At 47.1% G+C, this 16,206-nt stretch overlaps 2 protein-coding genes across 5 annotated transcripts in view; one reads left to right on the top strand and one right to left on the bottom strand.

Annotated features, from left to right (window-relative positions):
- Positions 1–580, bottom strand: part of LOC130180930 (synapse differentiation-inducing gene protein 1) — a 14,634-nt gene extending 14,054 nt beyond the window's left edge. The window contains exon 1 of the mRNA XM_056394589.1: positions 300–580. The gene's annotated coding sequence lies outside the window, so the exon portion shown is untranslated. The remainder of the gene's footprint in view (positions 1–299) is intronic.
- A 1,856-nt stretch (positions 581–2,436) lies between these two features.
- LOC130181041 (cullin-9) overlaps positions 2,437–16,206 on the top strand; it is a 32,099-nt gene continuing 18,329 nt past the window's right edge. For 2 of the 4 annotated variants that reach the window (XM_056394777.1, XM_056394775.1), the window contains exons 1-12: positions 2,437–2,622; positions 4,977–5,675; positions 11,513–11,667; positions 11,961–12,575; positions 13,052–13,465; positions 13,566–13,752; positions 13,828–14,070; positions 14,566–14,764; positions 14,878–15,079; positions 15,194–15,384; positions 15,465–15,661; positions 15,897–16,045. In XM_056394777.1, coding sequence (XP_056250752.1) covers positions 2,481–2,622; positions 4,977–5,675; positions 11,513–11,667; positions 11,961–12,575; positions 13,052–13,465; positions 13,566–13,752; positions 13,828–14,070; positions 14,566–14,764; positions 14,878–15,079; positions 15,194–15,384; positions 15,465–15,661; positions 15,897–16,045 — 3,393 coding nt within the window. In that variant the 5' untranslated portion in view covers positions 2,437–2,480. The remainder of the gene's footprint in view (positions 2,623–4,976; positions 5,676–11,512; positions 11,668–11,960; positions 12,576–13,051; positions 13,466–13,565; positions 13,753–13,827; positions 14,071–14,565; positions 14,765–14,877; positions 15,080–15,193; positions 15,385–15,464; positions 15,662–15,896; positions 16,046–16,206) is intronic. The other 2 variants (XM_056394779.1, XM_056394778.1) reach the window with 2 other exon arrangements.

The following is a 16,206-nucleotide window of genomic DNA, read 5'->3' as shown; positions in this document are numbered from 1 at the left end:
CCTGTTTTTCTCTTAAACCTGCAGCTCATTCGTCAAAATAAAATAATCCAGGCACATTAAAGATAAAGCTGAGCTTCAAAGCTGCATGGAAATCCACCCCCTCCTCCCACCCCCCAACACGCGCACGCGCACGCACACACACACACACACAGCCCATAGATGTGTCTAAAATCTCATCAACCTGTGAAACTGAATATCGACAGTGTCACCGGCTCTGACGTCATCCCAGTGATGTTAGATATGTCCTGTGATCACGAGAGGACGAATGGGCGCACGCGCGCACGCGCACACATACTCACCTCCCCAAGGTGAGACACGAGCCCCTGCATACATCCATCCATCTATCTATACGTCCAGGCTCCACACACCGACCCCTCCTCCGTCCTCCAGCCGAATCTCAGTGCGCTCTGAGCCGCGTGAGAGAGCCAGAATAGTCCCGGAGAGAAGGTCCGGTGGTCCGAGGCAGAGAGCCGAGAGAGGAGAGAGGCAGGCGGGCAGGCAGGTGTCCGTCTGGTCGGAGGATGATTCTCCTGCAGAGAAGTGATGGAGAAGAAGAAGAGGAGGAGGAGGAGGGAGACAGAGAGAGGGAGAGAGAGAGAGAGAGAGAGAGAGAGAGAGAGAGAGAGGGAGAGAGAGAGAGAGAGAGAGAGAGAGAGAGAGAGAGAGAGAGAGAGAGAGAGAGAGAGGAGAGAGACAGAGAGAGAGAGAGAGAGAGAGAGCATCAGCTACTAAGTGTACAGACTGTGGAGGGTTTCTACACGGAGGAGGAGGCATGTGCGCTGAATACAGAGGAGGTGTGTGTGTGTGTGTGTGTGTGTGTGTGTGTGTGTGTGTGTGTGTGTTTGTGTGTGAATAGCAACAGTGATTCCCTCCCCATGGTCCTAAATCCCCTCAGAGCTTCATGATGAAGTGAAATAAAAATATGATTCTTCACCTGTTAAAACTGAATCAGCTGATCAGGTGTCAACATCGACTAATTCACTTTAGTTTTTATTTACAAAATACAACACGTATATGACGTATGTCACAACACAACATGTCTGTCTGTCAGATGAACTTCAAGGAAAAGTATCAAGTATCTTCAAATGTAAATACTACAGTAACGTACAGTACTGGACTAAAAGTACTCGGTTACTCTTCACCACTAAGAACTAAGTGTGTCTTCTTCTCTCCTGTCTGATTGGTTGTCACCTCACATTGATGTTAAATCAAATGTATTGATCTCTGGTGTCTGATAGATCACATGTGATTAAAGGAGTGTGGAGGAGGAGATGTTGTTGCTTTTCCCCACTTGTTTCATCATGTGTGAAAATCCTGCTCAGCTGTGGATCATCAGCGCCCTCTGCTGGTCAGGACACGCCCCTGCACCTCCACAGGTTTATTTCAGTGGAACACTCCTAACAGACAGGTTCACTGCACTGTAAAACACCTGACAGGACAGCACTCAAACCATCTCATAAACGTCATAAACGTTTGTAATAAACGTCACATAAATATATGTTTACATTATTTCATGTGCCTCAGGTCTCGTCCTCCCCCTCATGGTTCTGGTCTTCTGGTTCTCTGTTTCAGAACCTGGATTTAATACCTGAATTATTTGTCACTGATTTGTTATAAAGTTTTGTTTTATTAAATCAAATTTTTGTGTCAAGTTATGAAATTAACAGAAAACCTATAACCTATGGGGAACTGTGAGGCTTTCACCAACAATTATTCTCATTATCAAAACATGTGAGACTTTCATTTTGTTTAATTAGACTGATTGTTCAGTGAATAAAATGTCAGACACAAAACTGTGAAAAATATCACATTAACATATTCAAATTGAGAACTTAAAAAAAAAAACATTTTCATAGAAAAGTGGCAAATGTTCATGAGAAGCTGAAAAATGTTCCCTTTAAAACAATTACTCAAATCAATCAATCAAAATTATTGCCAATTCATTTTCTTTCAATTAATTAATTGATAAATCAACTTAATAATGTATGCAATAATAATGCAATAATGTAAAACAACACAACTAATACACCACAATAATGTTGTAGTATCAAAGAGGACAAGAAAATTACAATAAATATATCTATTTTATATATATTATTTTTATATTACCTTTATTTTACCAGACTAGACATTAAAGAACAAATTCTTATTTACAAGATTTTTTTTAAAATAATAGATATAAGGTAAAGATTTGGAAGGTACATTCCAAATTTTTCCCGGTTATCTTCAGATATAAGAATATCCCAGTAAAGATTTTACAAGTGGAACAAATAATGATAAAGAATATTATAAATAAAGTAGGAATAGTACTGTTATTGTATGTTTTTACACGATGTTCATATGAGCTGAAACAGCAGGGGGCGGTATGCACGTTTTATAGTGGTTTGTGATCCGCCAATTAACACGACGAAGAAGAAGGAATCAGAGGTAGACGCAGAAGAAGAAGTCGCTCGTGATGCTGTTCCTGTCACTGTGCGCAAATGCGCATCCAACAGCACGGACCTCCGGTGGATAACGAGAAAACAAACACGAGCAGGCTGGGAAACGACACGTTAGGGCGGAAGAGAAAACAGCGCTTGAGGGGGAAGACAGTAACCAAGGGGAAAGTCTGTGACACGGCAGGTAAGCCGCACTCACCTGCCCTGGAGCTGTTTATTCGGGCCGGAGTGTGTGTCAGCGTAGCCGCCTTCCTGCCTGACCCGGGCGGGGAGCTGGGCAGGCCCACCCCGGCTCCTCAGCGCTGACATCCATAGTTACTGTACACAGAGTTCATCCCGAGATGTGCCGAACGCTTGTACCGAGGGAGTGACGCACCAAACTGCCTTTAAAAACCCGCTAATTAAGCATAAATATACTCAAAAACAATAACATATTAACCCTAACATTGTATTTTAGATGTTTTAGAAGTAGACCGGATACACGCTTCAATTCGGTTTACACCCAACCATTCAAACAACACCTAATCCAATAGAGGATTAACTTTAAAAACTGTTTTAACAATATTGTCAAATTAAATAATGTTAGCGTCAGCGCGCAGAAGGTGACCGTGAAGTGGACTCTAAAGTACAGAAGTTGACTTTTATCTAGATTAACTTCAGTGTGTACGAGCCGAATTTACCAGAAGATTCTCCTACAATCCTTAATTTGTCTTAATTGATTTTTTAATGACATTTTATCGTGGCTAATAGTCAACGTTACCTAAAATCTGAAGATTTTGAAACGGAGTTTGGTGTGACGTTCATGTACGCCGTGCATATGGCTAGCTATAATTAACGACTTAACCAATGAACAAGTCGGTTATGTGAACCAGTCAAGTAGTTAGCTAGCTAACGAGATAAAGACGTAGTTGTTCTGTTGAAGTGGGCAGAAGTTACCTGCTAAGGTGAGCTAAAAAACACAGATTTAGAAGACACTGCTAACGTTAGCAGCTGTGGTTAGCTTATCTGTTGCGTTCAGGTAACGTTACCACATCACGGGCAGGGCTATTTACTGAGGATGACCAACTACATAACCCTTAGCAAGCTAACTGCGTCAATAATAACTACGTAATGTCAGTAACAGTTACGCCGGTATTTAATAAATGACAGTATGGTGGTGTCATTGCTCTCGTGTGAGGTTTCGGCCACTCATGAGCAGCACGGACCCAGTAGTTAGTCAGAGTTTCACCGGGTATTAGACGGAGCCCTGCTGACGATGGCCAACACGCCCAGCAGCAGCTCATGCCGCTCAGCCCTTAAAGAGGAACCATGCGTCAGTAAACCGAAAATGAAAACTTCATTTAACAGTGTGACACACCGGGGGTCTTTTTCGGCTAAACTCCACAGCTGTGGACCAGAGTTAGACCGGGTAACAGGACTTTATTAACGGGTCCAGATCCCAGGTTGTCCCGGGGTTTGGACCTGAGCTGGAGGCAGGAAGGACAGGGTCGGACAATCTAAGTAAATGTAGCTGGCTCTGTTTCTACACGGTTTAAACTAACTGTAACACGATGTTTCTGGGATCAGTAGAGGTGTGTGTTTTTGGGAAAGGTAAAATAAAATGTAAGCAGTGAGTGAAGTGAAAGTGTCAGGTGATGTCACTCATTTAAAGTTCATTTACATGTCAGCTGAGTTAGACAGTGTGAAGAAGATTGAAAAACATTTTCAAGTTTGAACAAAGTTTCTATGCGACAGTTTCCAGAAGAATAAATAACTAATAATTGTTTTTATTATCAATTGATCTGTAGATTTTTATATTGATTATAGATTGGTCTCCTCCGTCCTCTCCTGTCTCTTGTTTCCTTGCTATCTCCTTCTCTGATCTGTACTCTAATGTCTCCTTCTCCTCTGTCTCCTCTGATGTCTCCTTCTCCTCTGTCTCCTCTGATGTCTCCTTCTCCTCTGTCTCCTCTGATGTCTCCTTCTCCTCTGTCTCCTCTTCTGATCTGTCCTTTGATGTCTCCTTCTCCTCTAATGTCTCTTTCTCATCTGTCTCCTCTGATGTCTCCTTCTCTTCTGATGTCTCTGTCTCCTCTGATGTCTCCTTCTCCTCTGTCTCCTCTGATGTCTCCTTCTCCTCTGTCTCCTCTTCTGATCTGTCCTTTGATGTCTCCTTCTCCTCTGATGTCTCCTTCTCTTCTGATGTCTCCTTCTCCTCTGTCTCCTCTGATGTCTCCTTCTCCTCTGTCTCCTCTGATGTCTCCTTCTCCTCTGATGTCTCCTTCTCCTCTGTCTCCTCTGATGTCTCCTTCTCCTCTGTCTCCTCTGATGTCTCCTTTTCCTCTGTCTCCTCTGATGTCTCCTTCTCCTCTGATGTCTCCTTCTCATCTGTCTCCTCTAATGTCTCTTTCTCATCTGTCTCCTCTGATGTCTCTTTCTCCTCTGATGTCTCCTTCTCATCTGTCTCCTCTAACGTCTCCTTCTCTTCTGTCTCCTCTTCTGATCTGTCCTTTGATGTCTTCTCTGATGTCTCCTCCTCTGTGTCCTCTGTCTCCTTAGCAACCATGGTGGGCGAACGCCGCAATGGGAACCTGCTGGTCCAGCTCGGCCCGCGGTTGCAGGCGTATCCCGAGGAGCTGATCCGCCAGCGCCGCACCCACGACGGCCAGACGGAGTACCTGATTCGCTGGTGCCTCGTCACCATCGACGACGGCTCCAGCCCTGGTGGCGGAGCCAGCGAGGCGGGTGGGACCGGCAGCGGCAGCTCCGGGGTGGGGGGGTCCGGCAGCTCCACGTCAGGAGAAATCAAACCGGAGAACATCCTGATGTGGATGTCGACGGAGGACGTGTACGCCAACTGCCCCACTCTGCTGGGCAAGAGGAAAACGGACTCACAGCGCCCCCTGCAGCCGCAGGAGCTGCAGCAGGACGGCGATGCGGTAGACGGAGGCCAGAGGAGCGGCGGAGAGTTCCCGGCGGACGTCACCTTCGACGAGGTGGAGCTGTCGGACATGAAGGAGGACGTGAAGAACCTGGTGCGTCGAGCCCGGAAGCAGATGGCCAAGAAGAGCGACTTCTCCATCAGCATCACACACACCATCCACGTGCTGAGCGCCTACGCCGGCATTGGCTCGCTGGTCGGCGTCTTCAAGGAGACCGGCGCCCTCAACCTGCTGATGGAGCTGCTCTGCAACAAGGAGACGCAGACCAGACGCAGCGCCGGGAAGATGCTGCGAGCGCTCGCCTCGCATGACGCAGGTAACGGCAAAACGTTATCGATCACATCACAACAGAGCGTTGCACACAGCTGCTGCCAAGGCTCCTACACAATAATACAATACATGACACACACACACACACACACACACACACACACACACACAAACAGACACACACACAAGCGCGCTTGTCCAAGTAAGTCTCGCTGTACTGTGAAACTCTTATTTTGAAAACTGAGAGATTTAAACTATAGACACAACATAAACAAGATATATAATGTCTGTTTAAAACAAAAACTATAACAAGATGAAAACCTGAGAACAAAGTTCATAAATTAAATCAGATATGTAAATGATCAGTAAGGTATTATTATATTATATTATATTATAATTATTATTATTATATTATTATTAACAAACTGTCTGAAACTATCATTTGAATTTATTCTAAATATATTCAACGACCAGGAAGAATCCAGCTCTCTGATTGGCTGACAGGTGTCTATTAAAACCACACGTGTTTACCTCGGTCAGTTTTTTAAATATATATAGATATATATCAATTTATCTATATATATATATATATATATATATATATATATTGATATATATCATCCGATATTAATTCATCAACAAACACATGACGCAGAGACGTAAGTCACTCAGACCTCCAGCTGCTGTGTAACAAACAGAAGCAGCTTGATGATGATGATGGTGATGATGAAGATGATGGTGATGATGATGATTATGGTGATGATGGTGATGATGAAGATGGTGGTGATGATGGTGGTGATGATGGTGGTGATGATGGTGGTGATGATGAAGATGGTGATGGTGATGAAGATGATAGTGATGATGATGATGATGGTGTGGACGTCTCAGACAGATGTGGTGTTTGCAGTCCATAGCTGGTCCAGCAGACACTGATAACTCAGCTGTTTCCTCTCAGCTGTTCTCTGAGAAATGATCATCATCTCTAATCAGCTGTTAACGTTCAGACCTGATGAGACACGGGTCTTCGTCAGTCATGTGACCCTCTGTTTGGTCCTGAAGTTCTGTGCAGGACTGACAGAAACCTCCGGATCAGGTCCTCCCTGCAGCTGCACTGCTGCTCTCTGCAGCTCGAGTCCAGACTGTGAGGAGGGAAAACTGTGACATCATCACAGTGAGACGTCTCCTCTGTTGTCTGTGTTTGTGTTGGGCAACTGGGTCCAAAGGTCCAGAGGCCGAATGTTTCTGCACCGAGCCATTCCTAAGTAACAGTGTCAACACCTGACCCCTCGCTGAGCTCCACCTCAGCCAATAAAGTTTGACATTGATTAAGCAGAGGATCTGAGTTATAAAACCTTCAGACAGCAGCTTCTCACGTTCACCATGGATTCATGTTCACTCACTCAGAAACCTACGACGGAGAATCGACACACTGAGGAAACAATCTGAAACTATGAGAATAAAGTCGTAATTTTTGTTTGTGACGTATTAGAAAGCCTCACTCTGTAACGTCACTGGGTGTTTTTGTAGTCCCGACATCTCCAACAGCGTGAGACGTCTTCTCTCCACAGGATCTCTGTCACAATGCTCATTTAACCTGATCACTGCGTCTTGAATCAGGATCTTCTTTGTGTCAGATTTGGTGTCTGCAGCTGTTCAGTGGGTCAGGTGTGGGAGTGGATCAGCTGATACTCTGGATTAAAGGATCAGAAACACTTGATCAAGACTCGAGTCCCGGACCCGGATCTTCTTCATTAAACTTTGTCCAAACTGAGTTTTAATTTCAGCCACTGAACCAAAGTGACAGAGACACAAACGTGGAAATGAAGGAACGACAGTAACGTGTGCAGCTCGGTGTCTCAGCTGCTGCAGTGAGGATCAGGAACCGGGAGACTTAGACCTGAGGTAGTCTGGAGGAAAGGTGTCTAAGACTAATGTTACCATGGTAACAGTCAATGACACCTGCAATGACCAGTAACACCCAACAAGAAACAGGAAAACATGGCTCCTAATTTGTGGCTTGCTGACGTTGTTATGGAGAGAGCGAAGAGAAGGGAAAGAGTTTCTAGAAACGGCGGCCATTTTTGTTTTTATTGTTTCACTCTTTGTTGAATTTTCAAAGTAAATCGTCCTCTAACTAAATTCTTCCCAAAGACAAACATGTTCTGCCGAGGGTAAATGAAGTTCCTCTGTCGGCCATTTTTTAAATATTGAAAACAGTCTTAATTTACCCAGAATTCATTGCACCACAGTCCAGCTTTAGATATTCAAGAGCTAAACAGCTTTATTCAGCAGATGAATTCAGACTCCGTCTCTCTGAAGTCTGTTTGTGATATTTAAGACACAGAGTCTGTCTCTGTGAAACCAGTGAGACCAGTACAGTCCAGTACAGTCCAGTACAGACCAGTACAGGACAGACCAGGACAGACCAGGACAGACCGGTACAGTCCAGGACAGACCAGTACAGACCAGTACAGACCAGTACAGGACAGACCAGGACAGACCGGTACAGTCCAGGACAGACCAGTACAGACCAGTACAGACCAGTACAGACCAGTACAGGACAGACCAGGACAGTCCAGGACAGACCAGTACAGTCCAGTACAGTCCAGGACAGTCCAGGACAGACCAGTACAGTACAGTCCAGTACAGTCCAGTACAGTCCAGTACAGTCCAGTACAGACCAGGACAGACCAGTACAGTACAGTCCAGGACAGTCCAGGACAGACCAGTACAGACCAGTACAGTACAGTCCAGTACAGGACAGACCAGGACAGACCGGTACAGTCCAGGACAGACCAGTACAGACCAGTACAGACCAGTACAGGACAGACCAGGACAGTCCAGGACAGTCCAGGACAGACCAGGACAGACCAGTACAGTCCAGTACAGTCCAGTACAGTCCAGGACAGTCCAGTACAGTCCAGTACAGTCCAGTACAGACCAGTACAGACCAGTACAGACCAGGACAGTCCAGTACAGACCAGAGGATTTTTGCTACATCAGACCTGTTTGTCCTCAGGACTCTGAGATTCAGTCTGTTCTCAGAACGCAGAGACGGATCAGAGGTGGAGGAGAATAAAAGAGAAGTGACTGTGAAGCAGCTTCACGGGTCTCTGGGTTTGAACTTTCTTTTCTTCTCTTTGTCAGACGGTTGACATTGACACTGACAGACAGTCAGTCTGCACCGTGGAGACTCACACACAGCTGGACTCTGATCGAAGCTGGATCAAACTTTTACTTTTCAAATAATGCCAAAAGAAAACCCCTCCCTCCCTCCCCGGCCTCCGTCGCCGCCTGTTCTCCGGTCATATGTGGAGAAAATCCTGAGGAGGAGCAGCTGAGAGTTTTTCCCATGAGTCATCAGGGCTCGGTGCCGGAAACAAAGGCACCAGCCTGGTTGTAGATCCACGTCACACAGAGCAGACTCACTGTTCACACACAGCGCTCAGTCTGAAGACATGAGCCCAGAGGAGAGGTCTCACTCTGACTCAGACGTGTGTCAGTTTAACTGGAAATAGGGAGAAATCATTAAAAAAAACATTTCAAACCAATAGGATTTCAGCTGCGCAGTGAGTCACAGTGTGACTGGACGGGGGGGGGGGGTGAAGTGGGTGGAGCCACCCGCTGCAGAGATCCTCAGTTGAGCGCAGATTCATTTTGAAGTAGCAGCTCGGTGTCGAGCTGATCGGTATCAATATTCACCTGAGCTCTGATCAATACTCTAGTTACGTGTTTGATGGTTTGTTATGTTGCCAGGTTACCGAGCTCTTTGTCACTGTTTGTTAATGATAACGAGCGTGGACTGAGCCTCGTCACTCGCACCAGTCCAGTGATGTGTTCACTGTCATCACGTAAAGTCTGCGAGGGGATGAAATGACCTGTGAGGTGAAACCTTGTGTGTTTCCATGGCGATGAACTGACATTGGGGTGATTATTATTGATTATCTATTTGAAACACCGTCACGTCTGACGCCATGGAACCTGAATCAGTTCATGTTCGTCTCCATTGTCTCTGTCAGCTCCAAGACAAACTGGACCAAACAGGAAGTCGGTCAGATTGATGCAGAGGCGAGGACTGTCGCCTGTTCACCAGGAAATGACATCATCATCCTCGTCCTCACAACGAAGGCTCTCTTTTCCTTTTGTCTCTTAGCAACAAGGAGACGAAGAATCGGCTCATTCATCATCAGCTGGAGCTGAATGAAGCAGCTGCTGTCAAACAAAACTGATGAAGCTCAGTTCAGTCTATTTTTATTGTTTCAGTGCAGAACTAGAGTCACCTCCTCGTGGTCGTATCCCTCCGCCGCTCAGACTAGTTCCAGGTCACTTCCTGTTCATCCACAGTCAGAAAATATGAAACATTTGTCTGAAATTTTCTCATAATTGTTATTTGAAGTCTTGAGTTCTGGCTAAAATCCTGTTTTGTGAGGTCACGTGACCTTTGAACTTCGACCTTTGACCTTTAGCGACTAAAATCTAATCAGTTCATCCTTGAGCCGTAGTGAATGTTTTTACGTTCCATCGAGGTGTCACTGAGATATCGTGTCCAGACGTGTTCAGCAGGTGACCTGGTGACCTCGTACAGACTCGGGTTCACCTGTCGATGACACGCACAGCAGAGAGGGAGGAAGTCACCTGAAAACAAGCAGAAACCTGTCAGACTTTTTCTCATTGTTCTTCCTTCCTGTTTGAATCCTCTCAGAGGAAGTTGAGAGTCCGTCACAGACCTTCACTCAGGGAGGGAACTGAAACCACGAGGCGTTTACAGTGAAATTAAACTGATGAGTCTAATCAGTCAATTCAATTCAATTCAACTTTATTGGCAATGACATTTTCAACATGTTTCCAAATCACAATCATTTAAATTAGACATCAAAATGTCAATAACAATATTAATATAATCTCAATATCAAATAATGAATCATTAAATTGAGAATGAAATAAAAGTGAAAGAAAGCGATAAAATTCTAAACATACACACAAATACCTACGTAAATATATACCCATACAAATACACTGTCTCAGTGAGATTAAAGTCTTCTTCAAGAGAGACCTGAGAAGAAGAAAGAACTACAGAAAACAATCTCAATAATCACAAAATACATCAAATAATAAAGATTTAAAATCTCTAAGAGAAATGTAAGTGTCCAGTTGACGGCAGTTAATTCCATTTAAATGGAGCAAAGGTCCTGAAATCATGTTAAAGCAGGAAAGACACAAACACTAAGAAGCAAGTCAGACCCAGACCGTGTCCACATACTTTTGGCCATGATGTGCACGAGGCTCCATGCTCTCAACACACTGTTTGATGTGGACTTTAATGGTTGAATGTGCCGCTCAGTAATTTGTGTCGGAGTGAGACCTCGCTTCACTGTGGTTTTAAAGCTGCTGCCTCTCCCTGTGACCCAGCCTGCAGTTCACCGTCAGTCCTGCTCCTGAGGGGGGCGCTGCAGCTCACAAAGGTTTACTGTTGAGTTCAGTCACTGATTCATCGTTTTCATTTTCAAACAGGAAGTCAGAAAAACATTCATATATTTTCAGTTTTCTTTGTCGTGTCTCATCAGAAATAATAATTAATATTTGTTGTTTTTGTTTTGTTTTTTAAATCAGGCTTCAATTTTTTGACGTGTCATCAACAAACAAATAAATAAAAAAACAAATAAGTAAATAACATAGTAAATTACAAACATAAGGTTTATATTATATATATCTAAATGTTGTGTATAAGCAGCAGTGTTATACAGGTTAAAGCGTGTAATGATTCATACTTAGCTCTGTTAAAGAGACTTTGATCTGAGAGACGAGGACGTGACAGTAACAGACAGGTGAGGGCAGAGGTGTGACGTCCAGGTGTGACGGTGTCTCCTCCCGTCTCCTCCGCAGGAAGTCGAGCCTACGTCCTCCTGTCCCTCAGTCAGCAGGACGGCATCGAGCAGCACATGGACTTCGACAACCGCTACACGCTGCTGGAGCTGTTCGCTGAGACCACGTCGTCAGAGGAGCACGGCATCTCCTTCGAGGGGATTCACCTGCCGCAGGTAAACACGTACTCACACCTGTGAGAGGCCTGAACCAGGACACTGCAGACGAGTCTTAAAGGGCCAGTTCACCAGATTAGTCCAGTCTGAAGTGGACTGTGATGTAGAAGATGTCTGGAGTCCAGCTTCACTCAGACTCTGTTTTTACCTGAGCCAAGAGGAGATGGGACTTTAATCTGTTTTAATTATTATTGATTATTGTATTTTTTATAACGAACGTTTCAGACAGAAACAATTCAGTCGTTCTGAGCTGAATATTTTCTTGATATTTAATGTTTCCTGTCTGTGCTCAGATTCCTGGGAAGCTGCTCTTCTCTCTGGTCAAGCGTTACCTGTGCGTCACGTCTCTGATGGACAAACTCAACACAGCGGGGGCGGACTCCAGCTCCGACAGACAGGACGCCAGCCCCTCCCCCGCTTCCACCTCCTCCTCCAGCGCCGCCCACCAGACGGAGCACCTGCGGATGCAGCGGGAGTTCGACTTCACCATGGCGATGGCCAACCTGATCTCGGAGCTGGTCCGGGTGATGGGCTGGGACCGGAACCGCCAGCCCCCCGCCGGCTCCGCCCACCACCCCGGAGGAGGCGGGTTCTGCGGGGAGGAGCAGGTGGAGGAGGCGTCCCGTCCCGTCCTGAGGTCCATCTTCCAGCCTCGATTCTGCGCCTCCCCCATCGTCCTCCCGGTCAACTCCGTCGTCGCGGCACCTGCAGCCACACCACCGAAGAAGAAGACGGGAAACGGATTCAAAACACGCTCCGACTTCGCCAGCCGCTCCGCCTACGTGGAGTACGTTCAGGACAACCTGAAGAGCGGCATGATGGTCCGCATGCTGGAGGACTACGAGGAGGTGAGCGCCGGCGACGAAGGAGAGTTTCGCTACAGCAACGACGGCTCGCCACCTGTTCAGGTGAGACTGATCCAGATGCAGACCTTACTTTAACACTTTCTCCTTTTTAAAAGTTTCACTAAGTGCTGCACAGATCCAGAATCAGCACGACCTCAGATCATTATTTCTGTCACTCAGTAAAGACTGAATACAGCTCCACTTTATTCTTTATTCAGAGATAAAAGCTGTGAACTGTGACAGACAGACAGACAGACAGACAGACAGACAGACAGACAGGTGCTCATCGTCTTTCTCTAAACATCTGGCTGCTGTCTGATTTCATCCTCACGCTGAGCTCACAGTTAAACTGTGGAACCTCAGAATCGGACACTCTCATTGGCTGTGACATCACACACTGGAGCCAATAGGAATGTCCAATTCAGTGATGTGACTCCAGACGTCAGTAGCAAAGATGGCGGATGAGAATCGAGAGAGAGAGAGAGAGAGAGAGAGAAAACTACTCCATATATTTAATAACTGTGTGTGTGTGTGTTCAGGTGTACTGGAACTCCCTGTCCAGGACCTACTGGGTCCACTGGCACATGGTGGAGATCCTGGGCAGCGGCAGCAGCAGCCAGGCGGAGAAGGAGACGCAGGAGAAAGCCTCGTCTCTCACAGAGACCCTCAAACTCACCGCAGGTAACACGGCTCACCTGTCTGCGCACCTGTCTGGAAGAGTTTCTCCTCCTACTACTTCCTCCTCCTCCTCTCGTCCCCCAGTGAGTCAGACGTTCTTCTCCAAGCCCCCCGGCGGTCTCTACTCGCTGCCCTACCTGTCGGAGGGTCTGCAGGCGGAGCCGGCGGCGCTGAGCAGAGCGGAGTGGTGGGAGATCCTCTTCTTCATCAAGAAGCTGGAGCCCAAACAGCAGCAGGAGGTGAACGGCGTCCTGCTGCAGAGCCTCGACGACCAGGTAACACACACACACACCAGGAGGCATGCTGGGAAACTGAGGCCGGGTCAACAGACACAGACCAGGTGTTAACACTCTGCTTCCCTCTGTGCGGCGTCAGGACGGTGAGCTGGACGACTCGTCTCTCATCAGCCTGTCTGTCCCCGGAGACGTGGCGAAGAAGCTGCTGCACTACCTGAAGCAGAAGCTGCCGTCGTCGTGTCTCAGCGACCTCCTCTGCTCCCACGCCTTCTCCAAACACTACCTGAGGAGAGGAGGAGGATGTCTGGAGGACGAGGAGCTGCTGGGTGAGGACAGAGACACCAGACGCAACTTTCTGTGTCCGTCCAACAGCCTCAGTTCTCACTGTGTTTGTCTTCCAGCTGAAAGCTCTCTGGGCTCCTCTGGTTTGGGAGGAGGAGGAGCAGGAGGAGGAGGCAGCGCACAGAGCTCCTCGTCTTCATCGGCGGCCTCGGCCTCCTCTTCCTCAGCGATGGCCTCCGTCTCCAAGAAAGCAAAGAAGGAGATTTCTTCAGATTCAGGAATCAGCAGCTCGGAGACGGAGAGCGAGCTGCCGACAGAGGACGACAGCAAATACCCCGACGACCTGGAGGACAAGATGAAAGGTGAGGGACAAGTGAGGGGATATACAGTGTGTGTATATATATGTGTGTATATATATATTTATATATATAATTTTAGATTCTTCTGTCATTAAACTTCCTCATTATTTCATGAACCCAACATCTTTTTAAAACTATGAGTTGTTTGTTGTTGTAACACGACCTTATGTCATGTGACCGGACTGATGACATCATGGTGTTTATGCTCCAACTTCATTGTTTTTGATGAACAAATAAAACGTCTAATTGTGATTTTGTCTTTGGTTTTCGACCTTTTGAAACTCTCACTTGTAGATTCACCGTCTGTCTCTTTAATTATCTTTAGTTCTTCCTGTCGTTCACCAGGTTTTTAAAAACATTCTTTCTGTATATTTTCTTCATTGCTTCATGTTTTTACCAACATTGTTCGTGTCACCATGACGATGAAAACACCATGTCGGCGCTAACGTTCGGATCCAGCTGAGGTGTCTGACCTCCTCTGTCCCGTCCTCCCTGCAGTGTTCAACAACCCGCGGGTCCAGGGGAAGAAGACGGCGCTGGAGAAGCTGGGCGAGGTCGTGGACATCCTGAAGAAGGGGGGGGGGGGCTCGGACCAGGCCCAGCAGCTGGCCGGTGTCCTCTTCATCACCAGGCTGCTGGAGGAGAAGGGGTCCCAGGAGAAGAACTCCATGAGGAGCGACTCCGCCCAGACCATACGGTGAGACACCGGCACAGAGAGGGGGCGTGGCTTATCAGGGGGCGTGTTCCAGGAAGTACACGGAGCTGGGGGGGGGGGTCTGTGCAGTGTCTCTGATGTGTTTCCTGTCACAGGGACAAGGTGCTGAAGCTGCTGGTGGAGCTGCTGGGCTCGTCCTCTAAAGACGTGGTCATCAGCTCGCTCAGACTCACTCACCTACTCATGCTCAAATACGAGTGGAGGGTTTCCTTCGCCACGGAGGGCGGAGTCAAAGCCATCCTGTCCTGCATGCAGGAGTTCTCCTCCGTCACACACGTCCAGCAGCTGGCGCTCGCGGTGAGACGGCTCCCACACGTCCACTGACGTTTAGTTCAGTCAGAGTTATGACATCACACATCACAGACCAATCAGCAGCAGAGTTATGACCTGTACTGTCGTTTCCTCCGTCAGACTCTGAAGGTCATCACCGGAGCCAGTAAACACGACCTCCGCAGCGTTGGCAGCAGTCTTCCTCTCTCTGAGTCCGGCACTCAGATGATGCTGGAGATCTTCGCCAGCATCGGCTCGGCCACGCCCGAAGGCTCCAGAGGCCTGCTGGGAGCCATCCCTGCCGCCATCGACCTCATGCTGAAGACGAAAGGGTAACCGACGGCCCCCGGTTCAGGTCTTTGTGTGTCTGGCAGTCTGCGTCCTGTGTTCTGATTGTTGACCCTCTGTGCAGCTGCATGCTGTCGGTGCGTAACGGCCTGCTCGTCATCATCATGCTCATCTCCAACCACAAGAGCCTGGCGGAGCAGCTGGTGGCCTGTGACGTCACCGCCGTCCTCAAGAAGTGTCTGGCTCTGTCCCGGGCTGAGACCATGCTCGCCATCATCGCCCTCAACCACATCTCCATGGTGCACAAGCTGGAGAGCAAAGGTACGAACGTTACCTGAGACACACACTGATCTGAGACCTGAAACTGAGTGTGTCACACTGATGATCAATTAGATCAATGAGTCTGAGGATTATTTTATTCATTAGTTGATTCATTATTAAAAATGTCAGAAAAGACTGACGACACACATACAGGTGTTCTGGTTTACCTGTGGTGTTCACTGTGTGTGTGTGTGTGTGTGTGTGTGTGTGTGTGTGTGTGTGTGTGTGTGGTCAGAGTGTCACGAGCACCTGGACCTTAAGGACACGGAGCTCCAGATGTTGGTGGTGAGTCTGAAGGAGCAGACGGCCACTAAAGAGGTGATCCAGACTCTGGAGCAGCTGCTGTGTGACGACACGTCACAGCTGGAGGAGGAACGCAGCCAGGTGCGCACACACACACACACACACACACACACACACACACACACACACACACGTTTTTGTTATACACCAAGATAAAAAATAAAGAGTGAAAAGAAACAAACAAAGATTTTTATGAACATTTTTCTAAAATAAAAAATAAAAACTGCACCTGCTATAAATTG

Source organism: Seriola aureovittata, chromosome 14 (genome assembly GCF_021018895.1).
Source record: "Seriola aureovittata isolate HTS-2021-v1 ecotype China chromosome 14, ASM2101889v1, whole genome shotgun sequence".
Lineage (NCBI taxonomy): Eukaryota > Metazoa > Chordata > Actinopteri > Carangiformes > Carangidae > Seriola > Seriola aureovittata.
Note: the sequence above shows the minus strand (reverse complement) of the source record. Positions and strands in the feature narration are given on the sequence as shown.